Raw genomic sequence first — 12,138 nt, forward strand, 5'->3', positions numbered from 1 at the left:
GTATTCAAGTGTCCCTCTCGGTCATCGCCTCGTGTAGGTGTCATACTGTACGCATCGACTCACCATATCATAACGTCGAATCTCATTGTGAGGCTGATTCAACCTTTTTGAAAGAGCAGCCAATACTATGCCTGAGCATCAATCCTCTGTGGAGCCAGTCAATCGACATGGTGATGCTCACTCACATTCTCATGGACAAGGGCATGACGCCACCGAAGCGGATAGTTGGGCTAACAAAGATTACCTGAACAACCCAGAAGCGTAAGTCGGGGTGGGACGAGCTTATCATTCGCCGTGACGAATCCGTCGCCTTGCTGTTCGTTCTATTGGCGTATCAACCCCTTGCCCTTGTACCATCATCACCGTCACTGTCTGTCATTCCACTTCCATTGAATGAGAGACTAATGTGCCGACTTGAACAGGCTCAAACTCGCCAAAATGAGCTACGACTTTATCATCCAATCTCTCACTTCCGCCGGGATAGACAAAGATGTATATGCGAAATGGGATGTCTTGGAGATAGGATGCGGTGAGTCATACCCCACAGCTTGATTCCATCACGTACGATCAAGTACTAATACTGTGACGCCCTTGATGCAGGCCCAGGAGTGGTGACCAGACACCTCTTACCGACGTTCAACTCTGTACATGCCATTGACAACTCCCAATCCATGATCCTCCTTATATCCCAGTACCTCCCTCCCGAAACTCATCAGAACTTTTCGTACTCTCTTCATACGTTATCTCCCGACTCATCAAGATTGTTCAGCTCAGGTGTTCCTCTAAAGTCACCCGTGTCAGAAGACCTGGAAAGAGAACTGATACCTCCGAGGGAAAGCTTCGATCTAGCCGTGGTAAATTGGGTACTTCATCATGTGGATGACGTACCCTCCTTCATGGGCGGTGCAGTTGGATTGCTGAAAGAGGGGGGATGGCTGGTAATAACAGAGATGGGCAGGAGGGAAGGTGGAGATAAAATTGATGAGAAGGTCAGTCCACTCCATTCCACATCGCCCGTCCGGGCTTAAAGATAGCAGCGACGCGACCCTACTGTATGTTACCTTGATGGTAATTTCTTGCAGCCAACACCAGACGGTTCATTCAACGCTCCGGATCATTATCGTTCGGCCTACACCCCTCAATCACTCATCGACGTGTTTGAATCGCACGGTCTCGTTGACGTCCATGCGGAGTTGACGGCCGATATGCCTGTTTTTGGATCGAAGGATAGAGAGGGCGGGAGGAAGGTACCTGCACTGATCGTCAGAGGGAGGAAAGGGGATCAGAAGAGATAAATAGGCTCAGAGCTCGTAATGGACCTTTAGAAGACGAGAAGGACGTGCGGGTAGAGTAGAACAGTTGTGGTCTCTCCTTCCAATCGATGTGTGGGATGGACTATGAAGAAGCGATTACGTCCAAGTTAAACATATATTGACCTCTCTATACTAACGAGCATCGACGCTTGCGAGGAAGCCCAGACAATCTGATACGTTCTCTGCACGCTCAATCTCTTGGATGTGGCAGATGTATGGGGGATACTGTACGACTATTGTGATGAAGGTTGGATTGGATGTTTGTTGAGGTAGGTTGTGGTCTAACAACGTGGGCTTCCTCTGTTTCACTGTGACCAACACACGTAATCTTCAGTTAATTGCCCTCCTCAAGACAAAGGACGGGACCTGGATGATCATCTGAAACCCTCCAAGCATTGCCGAGCCCAAAGGAAGTGAGGGGTAACTCTCGGATGGCTCATGATTGTTCATCCCTTTGCGCCATTCTTTTCTCGCATGAATGAAAGGATTGTATAGACTGCCTATCTTGTGATGGGGTTGGAAAAGGTTTAAGAAGGGATTGTATCTGCAGATTCAGCGCAAGTGGTCGATTCCTTGTGCCTCGCGCTTTGGTTGTATAGCTATCTCTTTTGGCACTGTGGTTTGTCGATACTCGTCACACTAGACCATAATAGTTGACTAATTTTACTGTCTGGTACCGTAAAGAAGATGATTTCCCTCCTTCACAGTGAGTAACAGCACATATGTCAATGAGTGATTATCATTTACTGATGTGCTTCATGGCGACAGTCCTTTGCATCATGGGATCATTTCAATCTGTTCTGGGAAACAATGTCACTGATTCTCCCTCTCACAATAATTTCAAGCGTAAAGACGTGACCTCTGCACCACTGATGGCTAAAGAGGGTCCTTCATACACCGATATCAACAATGGTCAGTGCAAGTTGTATTTAAGTTCCCTCCTGTGACTTCCCTGTAACTTCGTTGACATATAACCATCTTTTCGAATATCAAGCTGCAAGCTCCAAGAATTGGGATGCTTTTATGGGTATTCAAGTTTCCCTAGCGGTACTAGCAAAGCTCAATAAAGCTACCATCCTGAACCATATCAAGGATGCTGGCGAGCCTGGATCTTCGGTTGAGAAAGCCACGTTTGAGATTTACAAGGATGATGCCTGGAGGGAATATACCTATCAGCTTTCAGACGTGACACTTTATCCAACGGCGGCGAAGGATCTATCGGAAGAGAGTACTAAGAATTGGTGTGTTTTTTCTGCGCTTTGAGCTCTGCTGTATCATATCTCACTGTACCCATTCCAACATCAAGTTACCGTGATTTATCGTATGGCGCGTGAAGAGTATGCAACATAAGCTGACCACGCGTCGGTAGGTGGTGGCAGGGCTATATGAAAGCCATTGTGGACGCTTTGACGGAGGGTACAACTGGAACCTTGCCGGAGTATGAGTGTAGTCCTGATATTGTGCTGAAGATGTTGACCGGAAGAAATGCCAAAACCATCACTTGGACCAGCAAGGAAGATGACACTGGTCGAGTTGAAGCCACTGGTCCGAGTGAAGATGATTTATGTGAGTGCTTCCATGCCCCTTCAGGTTTACCTACGTACCGTATAGTACCCTCGAGTCACACGACTATCCTTGTTCACTGACGTTTATGGTGACTAGTTAAATATTTCCGAAAAGCAAGTCATACTCCTGTGATCATATCGGATGGTAGTCCGTCGTACCCTTTTCATACTATAATAATGGACATGGAAGGGGATTCGAATGACACGGCGAGGTAAGTGGCCTTTCCTCTCCCATACTTGACAAAATTGATGATCATTTCTGATCACTGGTATCGTGCTTGACAGGGTCAACGTCGCATACCAAAAGTTTAGAGAATGGATCATTGAGGGTCCGAAAGGGCTCGGAGACTATGTAAAGGCCGATGATGATACACACGTTTATGATACAATCTATATGTTAGAGGACGAAGGCTCTGTCCCTTAAGAAGTGTATGACAGACCATAGAGTACATCATGTTGTATCACTATAGCACTGTATGTAACATGGGTTCAGGATTGTACACTGCCATATGAGATACTACGTTAACCAAGCAACGATTTATATGATGGCGACATTTCGTAGAATACCTGCGTGACTGAGACTATGAATAGAAGCTGTCATTTTAGGGGGAATGTGTTCCCGAGTTTTCACGATCCCAATCATAGGCATGTGCATAGCTCGTTTGGCTGCTATGTATTTATTTGGGCGGTGCTGCATACATCTAGTATCTGATGCTGATCGAAATTGTAAACTCGCTATGCGCTATATTTGTTTAACTTCAGTTCAAGTCATCAAGTCAAACAAGTATTCTGTCAGTGACAACGACGAAATAACGTAAAGACGGTTCGTCTTCATCATGTTCACGGTCATGATCTTGGCATCAATAATAAGGATAAGGGTAAATCGAAACGGCAGGTCTGGCAAGTGTGACATGTGGCAGCTTTAGATTCAATCCTCGGAACGATTGGCACACCGCAATGCTTCAGATGACCGCTCCTCTCAAGGAGGAGGAATGAAATGATTGGTCGTCTGAATTAATCAGCACGTCCCCAACTCTGAAAGGGATGCAAGGGGTAACTCAACAACAATACACGATTGCTCATCCCTCTGATGATCGTACCCACAATCCTTTCTCGCATGAATGAAAGGATCATAGAGATTGCCCATCTTGTGATGGGACTGGAAAAGGTTTGATAAGTGACTGTATTACACTGTATCTGCGAATTCAAAGCGGGTCACTGTTGATTTCTCGCCTCGCGCTTTGAGTGTATAGATATTGCGGCTGGTATTTTTGTCTGTTGTTCCACTAATTACACTAGACCTTTGCAATTGACTAATCTTACTGTCCGGTACCGTAAAGAACATGTTTTTTCTCCTTCATAGTGAGTCAAAACTCTGAAACCAGTGATTGATTTATCCTTTACTGATGTTGCCTGCTTGTCCCAACAGTCCTCTGTCTCATAGGATCCATCCGTTCTGTTCTCGGAAACGGTAAAGTCCCTGATCCCCCATCTCATGATAAACTCATACGTAAAGACGTGACCTCGGCACCACTCATGGGTAAAGACGGTCCTGTGTATACCGATATTGCAAAAGGTGAGTCGACGACCCACAACCTTTCAAATTTGTGTTTATATTTGTTGACATGTGATGTGCGAGGTTCAGGTACAAGATCTTGGGGGTTGCCCGAGGGAGTTGAAATTTCCTTGGCGGTATTGACAAAGCTCAATAAAGCCGCTATCACGAACCATATCAAGGATTCCGGCGAGGCTGGATTTCAAGTCGATAAAGCCACTTTCGAAATTTACAAGGATGACGCCTGGACACAACACACCTACGGGCTTGCTGATTTGACAATCAATGGAAAGGTCCCGGAGATGACGGAAGAGGCGACCAGGAATTGGTGAGTCTTCACACACTACACGTGAGACCGGTGCTGTACCCCCCTACGACCCTCGTAAGAGACAAGATCAGGTTGGGGCCCAGCTGTCAGATGCAGGGCTACTGTATTTGGGAGTGGGGCTTGGGGCTGACTGTATGATTCCTTGGAAGGTGGTGGAAAGGTTTTGGGAAAGCTGTTGTCGAGGCTGTGGACGGGAGTCCGAATGGCTTCTCGAGGGAGAATAAATTTACGCCCGACGTCATCCTCAAGATGTTGACTGGTAGGAATGCCAGGAAGATCAGTGGTGCAAGTGCCGATGATCTGTGTGAGTCAACCTCCCAAGAAGGTAGCTCGGTCTGGATCTTTGAATGCTGAATGCTGATTATGCGTCAACATGAATGTACTGCAGTCAATTACGCCAAACAGTTTCAACACACACCTGTCATCATGGGTACGATGGCGCTAGGACCGATGGCGTTCTCGATGATGATGGATACGGCAGCAGGCGAAAACGAAGGGAAGGCAACGTGAGTGATCATATTTACGTGCCATGCCACAGGAAATGGACGTTGTTGACTGGTGTGAATCACGGCAGTATAACCTACCAGTATAACCTACGTGGACAATTGGGGCCGTGGAGGATGGCACGCCTACACCTCGACCATCGAGGAGCTAAGCCAAGCAGGGTTCAATACTCTGTATGTATTAGAGGACGAGGGAACTGTCCCGTGAGGAGGATTACGCTATGTACGACTGAGCAGATAGTGACAAATCCAATTATGGGACTGAATGCATTCCGTAATGGATTTCGACAAGTGCTTACAAGAGCTGCGTTGCCCATGGCTAGTAAGAACTGTAAGATTACTCTTTCGAGCTGGTAGGCAGTTCTGGCATAGTTGTACAGTTACTTGTGGAACGCTAGCGATATTTATGAATGAATCTCGCCTCACTTACTGTCACTTCGAGTGAAAGGACCCGCGTCGAATGCTATTGGAATTAGACTGTGGAGGCAATTTAGAGCCCATCAATGGTCAGAACACCAAGCGCAAGCTTTCCATGTACACATCACAAAGACAAGAAAGTACGTTCCGCTAGTGGCGTGCAATTTTCGTATAATAGCAGATAGATTCGGTGTAATCCGATCGCTGCTTGACGGGCGCCGAGCGGTGCCCGTCCCGGGATAAGATAACCCTACAACGTCGATAGCAAAATATCATTTTCGAAAGATATACTCATAATCTGTATCCATGTCTTGCAATGGGGGCATGATGCTTACCAATCTTTCAGATGAATGGAAAGGTATATAAGGGAATTGCTCCAAGCTTCATACTTCATCGTAGTTGTGGACTGTAACTTACATCGTCATTCTTAGATGCTTTATTGGATTATACCATTTATTGTCATACTTACCCTGTGTTATTCGAATTTCAACATGACTCAGCATCCTTCTGGTGATAGTGATCGTGTTGTCCAGCACGGGCACGGTCATCACCACCATCACCATGGTCAAGGTCAAGGTCAAGAGCAATTTGCTGAATATGGACAACACCCTGCTCACGATCATTCTGCTGCCCATTCCCATTCCCATGATCCTCCCCATAATCATGGTCAGGCGCATGAACAAGTGCATTCTCATGGGCACATGCACGCCCACGGTCATGGACACGGAGAGACCGACGCGGATCTGTGGGAGAAGAAAGATTATCTCGCGATGCCAGGTGTGTAAGTCGAAGTACTTCTCTCTCCTTGTCACACTGTAGGAACCTCACCAAGTCGTTTGGGTCACTTAGATTCGAAGTAGCCCAAATCACTCACGAAACTATCCTCCACGCTCTGACCTCAGCAGGGATAAGTGAGGAGACGTACAAGGCATGGGACGTACTTGAGATAGGAAGTGGTGAGGTGACATCCCATACTACCCCATGTTACCTATTCATCCTAATATGTAAGAGACCCGAGCTGATAAAGGATGACTCAAAGGCCCAGGAACAGTGACCAAGCATCTCCTCTCCACCTTCGCCTCAGTGCACTCAATCGATGTCTCACCTGCAATGCTCCTAACACTCTCGCAATACCTCCCTGCAGCCTCATATCCAACTCTAAGCTACTCGCTCCATACCCTCTCACCAGATTCCCCCAACCTCTTCCACTCCAAGGCACCCCTTAGATCACCTACAGAAGAGAACAAAGAGAGGGAGGTCGTACCCCCCAGGGGACGGTTCGATCTGGCAGTTTGTAATCTCGTATTACATCATGTGGATGATATACCCAATTTCATGGTTGGTGCAGTCGGCTTGGTAAGGGAGGGGGGATGGTTGGTATTTACTGAAATGGGGTTGATGGATGATGGTGAGAATGGGAACGAGAAGGTCAGTCACGCTACCTCTCTGTCTTCCCATCTTCGTATATGTACGGGAGAGTACAGTAGAAAACAGTACATTGTGCTAATTACAGATTGGTATACACTTATAGCCCACATCGCACGGTTCATTTAATGCTCCAAACCATTACCGACCCGCTTTCACGACCCAATCACTCACAAAGCTCTTCGAGTCGTACGGTCTTGAAGATGTTTATGCGGAACGGAGGGGCGAGTTGCCCGTCTTTGGGTTGGAGGAGGGGAAGGCTAGAGTACCGTGTTTGATCGTTAGAGGGAGGAAGGGTGGGAGGGGGGAGTGAGCGTGGTTTGGTGGAGAGACTCTCTCTCTCTCTACCTCTGTGTGTGTATATATGGACGGTTTTCATATCTATATAGGATGTGAAATGGGACATTAGATACTGGAGCTTGACATATAGTCTAGGAACATCGTTCGAGAAGTCGTGTACAGGCCAAGACAGATGAGCGAGTCAAATGCTACAGAAATTACACATATGCATGTAGACTAATCAGTCATAGGGAAAAGGTGGGTATCAATAAATAAGATCATGTACATTGGGAGGATCAACGGAAAATGGAAAAGAGAAAACTAGATATACACAATATACAGTACCAGGCGTAAGACTCAAAGTTGAAATTGTTCGGGAAGGAGGGATGAGTGCGGTGTAGATGGGAAGACGGTCTCGAAGTAGGATCAATGTAGAGACACCACGTTTGTCGAACATGTTGAATGGTTGGGTCAACCGAGCCTTAGATCTGCGTTTGTATCAGAAAAGCGAAAGTCAGCAAACAAACTCAGAGTAACATTTTTACATCCGAAGTCAGAGATTCTGAATACGAGTCGTGCATCAACTGAACTCACCAAAGACAATTCCAATGTCCATACCCTCCTAGCCCAAACTTTGACACTAATCGTCTCGCCCTTAGAGGTGGTACTAGCAGGAATCTCAACTTCCACACCATCCCACCAGCATTTTCTCTATACACATCACGGATAATGGCAAATCAGTCACTGGTCCTTCATGTGAGGATGATGAAGTCTGGCAGAATGTTTTGTAAAGGGAAAAAAAGGGGAACTTACAGCAGGTTTTCTCCAGAACAATAACAATTTCTGAGCGGTACTCATCTGTTGAGCATCAATCCATGGGATGGTATTACCTGCTGCCTGTTCCTCGGCTGATGGATGCATGATACCTGTTTTCAAGAGCACCAAGGCCATAGAGGTAATGACGTTTCGAGAGGGTTCGCACGCTCTGAATCCCCATGAGTCGTCTCGATTGAACCCGCTATAATGTTTTACAATGTGAATCAGCGAGTCATACGGGCAGACCGGTCTGGTGTGTGATAGCAGGAGACATATGATGGTCCGAGCAGGATCAGTCCATCCTACGTCTGATACGACGATACTTGATCAAGCTCATAGTAAGAGCAAAGAAACGATGACCCACCTCATACAGAGCATATCAATCAAATGAGCCTCCGCAGCATTCCCAACACTACTAACGTTCCTCTCCAACGCCGCGAAGATACTTTTCTTATTCTCCAATGCCTTGCCGCAGTTCCTTTTAAGAGCTTTAAGCTCTTCGTTGGGCAATCCCGATTTGAGGTCCGTCCTGGCCAGCCCACCCGCCTTGGTAATTGAGAAGTACTCCAACTCTTCCCTTAGGACAATGATGGCTTGTTTGGACAGGAGGGGGTTCTGCGATTGGTCGGAGGTGGGATCGTTCGGGTTGATGGGGATATTTTGTTGGGCGTGGAATAGGCCCTGGGAGGTGGGGGTGCCGTAGAATGTCGATTGGGCGGTGGACCAGAAGGTGAGGATGTAGCGGAAGCAGTCGGGGTCGAACTGTGGGTGTGTGGGCGGGGGTTGAGGGATGATATAGCGAGGGATTCAGAAGGTGAGGAGGTATGGATGTTCGTCGTGGTATGTCATGGCGTGTGAGAGATCAGACGGAGATGGCACACAAAGTAAATATGCGAGAGGTGTGGTAGGTGGGTAGAGGCATAGATAGTTGAAAGAGAAATAACAGTAGCAGTAAAAAATCATTCAACGTCAGCTTGTCCCTACAGAAACATCCCTTCAACAGCCACCCTTCATACTATCACCCACTCCAGCTTAAGTTTGACTGAGAACGCCCACTCACATCAACAGTAAACACCCCATCATCCGCCCCCTCCCAACTAGCAGGTTTACTCAAAATCAGACCCTGAGGGAACAGTCCCAACAACACACTCTCGGGTAGAAGCATCAACGTCTCCCTTTCGACGGGGAACATCTGCCCTCTCAAATCGAGGTTCAGTCGAGTGAGGAGTTGAGGGTTGGTCGATTGTGGGTAGAGAGGGGAGGAATAGGAGGTAGGTTGGACGGAGGTTATGGGTGAGGAAGAGGGGGCGACGGATGTTATGGGGTTGGAGGATGGGATGGCCATTTTGTTGATGGTGGTTGGAATTAGGGGGTATAAGTCTGGTGAAAGTGAAAATGTATGCTGTTCTTGTGCTGGGCTGTTGTTGGAGATATGGAAGAGAGTAGGTGAGAGATGAAGAAGGAATAGTAAAGTTGGATGAAAAGAAGAGAATAACAAGAGTGGATGTGATGTTTTGGACTGGATGTATGGTGATAACGTGCGACGCGAATAATTCCCTTGTTGGGTCAATTCACCACCTTACATAAGATTACACCATACACAACATATCAGGATACCTCAAGAGGTTTGCATGCACAAGTGACTCAAAGGACAGGCTATTGAGGGAGACAACCAGGATCACAATCTCAAGCGTAGGTAAAGTAAGAGATCCGATGCATTCATCCCAACTACATAACCCCTCCAATCCACGACTCTACAGTCCAACCTACTGGCCCACCCCCTAATGTCCTATAGGCTCAACGGTGGGCCTCTCGTATTGACCTGGTTTGATGTGACCCTCAGCGACTAAAAGGTCGTAGTGGCCTTGCTTCGAGTTGTTGTACTCGTACTTGTTCTTGGACCAGTAGTAGACACCGTAGACTAGGCAGAGGGATGGAGATTGGTTAGCAGGGATTCAGACGTCTCCTAGGTCTTCGGTGCATTTAACGCATTTATCATATTTTTCCCTCTTGCGATGTTGGTGGACAGTATATAGGAAAGTATTGGGAGCAAGAAAACGAGAACGAGAGAGAGGAAAGTGATACTCACAGAATAAGAGAGGGGGAGCGGCATAAGGCAAGTGGTTCATCACTCGTCTGAAACCGTTGAAGATGTATCCGTTGAGAGCACCAGCCATAGCTCGTTGTCGGTATGGAGAGACACCTGTTGAGTCACCGTAGACCGTAGGATACATTATTGAAGCAGAGCATGGAGATGGTAAGGGATCAGATGGAGAGGGATGGGCAGTGAGGTCATTCGGATGAGTATGATTATGGTAGCAATAGGGCATCGAGTTGCAGCAGAAGAACGGATGGTGATTCAACGTTAGCAACCACACGTTCCCGATGACAGAGAAAGGTTTGCAAACCCACCATAAGTCTTGATACCTTTTTGGGGCAATGATCCCATATCACCCCACCAACCGATCTAAAAGATGTGCAAATCAGTAAACATCCCCCTTATAAATCCATATTCCAGTATTCCACTCTTCCTCTCCACACGATCCTACTCTCCATCTATCCTAAAGTGATATCCTCCATTGATACATCCATCGATAACCTATAGGTAATGACAGATAGTAAATACTCACGTAGGTCTTGGCTATATCCCATTACATCCATCAAATCAGCATTCACCCGTTAGTATCTTTAAAGAGTGTCAAAGTCACTTACGACCGGGCATTCCTGATTGAGCTGGAGCAGAGGGTCTCATCTTGTCTTTGTGTTTTGTTGTGAGGTATGTATGAATAGGAAGGGAGATGAAGATGAAATCGATGTTATTGCAATGCAAGCCAAGTGGATGGATGGTGTATCGGAGAATGGCTCAAAACGGGTTCAACCAATGATACACGATCATTTGGGCTGAAAACTACCATACATGCTCTTAAATCAGTATCCCATTTAAGGTCCCTACATGCTTTCATGCGACACAGGCATTTTCCTAAGATGAATGAACATTGAAGCATTCACAAGTAAATATATACAAAGTCAGGATCATACAACATACAGCATACAACATTAAATAGTATCCAAACGGAAGATAGCTCAGAATATTCTATAGAACTCAACCCGTCAATCGAATTTCTCCCTTCACTGCTTCGCACCGCCAAAAAACAATCCGCATCATGACCCTCCTCTCCTCCATCCTCGGATTCAGCGCATTCGGTTTCGGCGCTAGATGTTTCCAGCTGGGCTTACAAAAGAGGCCTATCTTCGATGGTGAGTTGGGTATCCTTCTCACTAGGTATCTTGGGTAGAAGGTTCTTCTAGGTATCATGGGCTGGGGACCTTTGCGACCAATGAGAAAGAGGAAGGGAATTGAGAAGGACAGAGGACCAATGGTCATGGTATCATTATGGCTCAGCTGGGTGGGCACAAGAATACAGATTGGATATTGGATATTACGGACAGAGAAGCTTTTCTAAAAACAATAACGAGGGAACGGGGACTGGGATAGATGCAATATCATCCACCCTTCGAAGGGCATGAGGGACGGAAGAAAATATAGAAGTAGGGATTAATAACATGAAATGCTAATCTCATCTCTACCATCTACAGCTCCATCAGGTCACTTGATATCGACAGCAGCATTCGGCGTTTTGGGTTACGGAGCCTTCTACGCAGATAAGAAGCAGTACGTTTACGTTTTGTTCACATCGATATTTCACGACCACATAGCTGATGATTTGACGCTTATCTCCCTTTTCACCTTTTCTCAATATCCTCTATACCTCGCATTGACGATGACCGTTGCGCAATTCCTTCGAACCGATTATGGTCATGTCCCACGCTCGCAGAACCGCCCTCTTGGCAGAGAAGAAGAAGGTCCTCCTCGAGCGAAGGGAGAAGGAGAACTTGGAATGGCAAGCTACGAAAGGACAGGGTCATGCTGTATAGA

General features: G+C 46.7%; 7 protein-coding genes across 7 annotated transcripts; 5 read left to right on the plus strand and 2 right to left on the minus strand.

Moving 5' to 3' along the window:
• Positions 1 to 127: 127 nt before the first annotated feature.
• Positions 128 to 1,295, plus strand: I302_102599 (uncharacterized protein; the record flags this gene model as incomplete). The annotated part of the gene is made up of 4 exons (XM_019187965.1): positions 128 to 261; positions 423 to 529; positions 601 to 989; positions 1,083 to 1,295. The coding sequence occupies 4 exons, from the start codon at positions 128 to 130 to the stop codon at positions 1,293 to 1,295; spliced, it is 843 nt and encodes a 280-aa protein (XP_019050843.1).
• Positions 1,296 to 2,000: 705 nt separating this feature from the next.
• Positions 2,001 to 3,302, plus strand: I302_102600 (uncharacterized protein; the record flags this gene model as incomplete). The annotated part of the gene is made up of 6 exons (XM_019187966.1): positions 2,001 to 2,019; positions 2,082 to 2,225; positions 2,308 to 2,554; positions 2,683 to 2,879; positions 2,976 to 3,090; positions 3,164 to 3,302. The coding sequence occupies 6 exons, from the start codon at positions 2,001 to 2,003 to the stop codon at positions 3,300 to 3,302; spliced, it is 861 nt and encodes a 286-aa protein (XP_019050844.1).
• Positions 3,303 to 4,221: 919 nt separating this feature from the next.
• On the plus strand, positions 4,222 to 5,472 carry I302_102601 (uncharacterized protein; the record flags this gene model as incomplete). Its single annotated transcript, XM_019187967.1, has 6 exons — positions 4,222 to 4,240; positions 4,308 to 4,454; positions 4,524 to 4,761; positions 4,911 to 5,065; positions 5,150 to 5,267; positions 5,349 to 5,472. The coding sequence occupies 6 exons, from the start codon at positions 4,222 to 4,224 to the stop codon at positions 5,470 to 5,472; spliced, it is 801 nt and encodes a 266-aa protein (XP_019050845.1).
• A 700-nt stretch (positions 5,473 to 6,172) lies between these two features.
• I302_102602 (uncharacterized protein) lies at positions 6,173 to 7,419 on the plus strand (the record flags this gene model as incomplete). Its single annotated transcript, XM_019187968.1, has 4 exons — positions 6,173 to 6,462; positions 6,531 to 6,637; positions 6,721 to 7,109; positions 7,213 to 7,419. The coding sequence occupies 4 exons, from the start codon at positions 6,173 to 6,175 to the stop codon at positions 7,417 to 7,419; spliced, it is 993 nt and encodes a 330-aa protein (XP_019050846.1).
• A 448-nt stretch (positions 7,420 to 7,867) lies between these two features.
• On the minus strand, positions 7,868 to 9,546 carry I302_102603 (uncharacterized protein; the record flags this gene model as incomplete). Its single annotated transcript, XM_065869522.1, has 5 exons — positions 7,868 to 7,873; positions 7,980 to 8,096; positions 8,199 to 8,403; positions 8,566 to 8,963; positions 9,262 to 9,546. The coding sequence occupies 5 exons, from the start codon at positions 9,544 to 9,546 to the stop codon at positions 7,868 to 7,870; spliced, it is 1,011 nt and encodes a 336-aa protein (XP_065725594.1).
• A 436-nt stretch (positions 9,547 to 9,982) lies between these two features.
• I302_102604 (uncharacterized protein) lies at positions 9,983 to 10,953 on the minus strand (the record flags this gene model as incomplete). The annotated part of the gene is made up of 5 exons (XM_019187970.1): positions 9,983 to 10,122; positions 10,291 to 10,404; positions 10,614 to 10,668; positions 10,832 to 10,842; positions 10,914 to 10,953. The coding sequence occupies 5 exons, from the start codon at positions 10,951 to 10,953 to the stop codon at positions 9,983 to 9,985; spliced, it is 360 nt and encodes a 119-aa protein (XP_019050848.1).
• Positions 10,954 to 11,365: 412 nt separating this feature from the next.
• On the plus strand, positions 11,366 to 12,137 carry I302_102605 (uncharacterized protein; the record flags this gene model as incomplete). Its single annotated transcript, XM_019187971.1, has 3 exons — positions 11,366 to 11,459; positions 11,799 to 11,874; positions 12,038 to 12,137. The coding sequence occupies 3 exons, from the start codon at positions 11,366 to 11,368 to the stop codon at positions 12,135 to 12,137; spliced, it is 270 nt and encodes an 89-aa protein (XP_019050849.1).
• Between the last annotated feature and the right edge of the window lies 1 nt (position 12,138).

This window comes from Kwoniella bestiolae, chromosome 1, assembly GCF_000512585.2.
Source record: "Kwoniella bestiolae CBS 10118 chromosome 1, complete sequence".
NCBI lineage: Eukaryota > Fungi > Basidiomycota > Tremellomycetes > Tremellales > Cryptococcaceae > Kwoniella > Kwoniella bestiolae.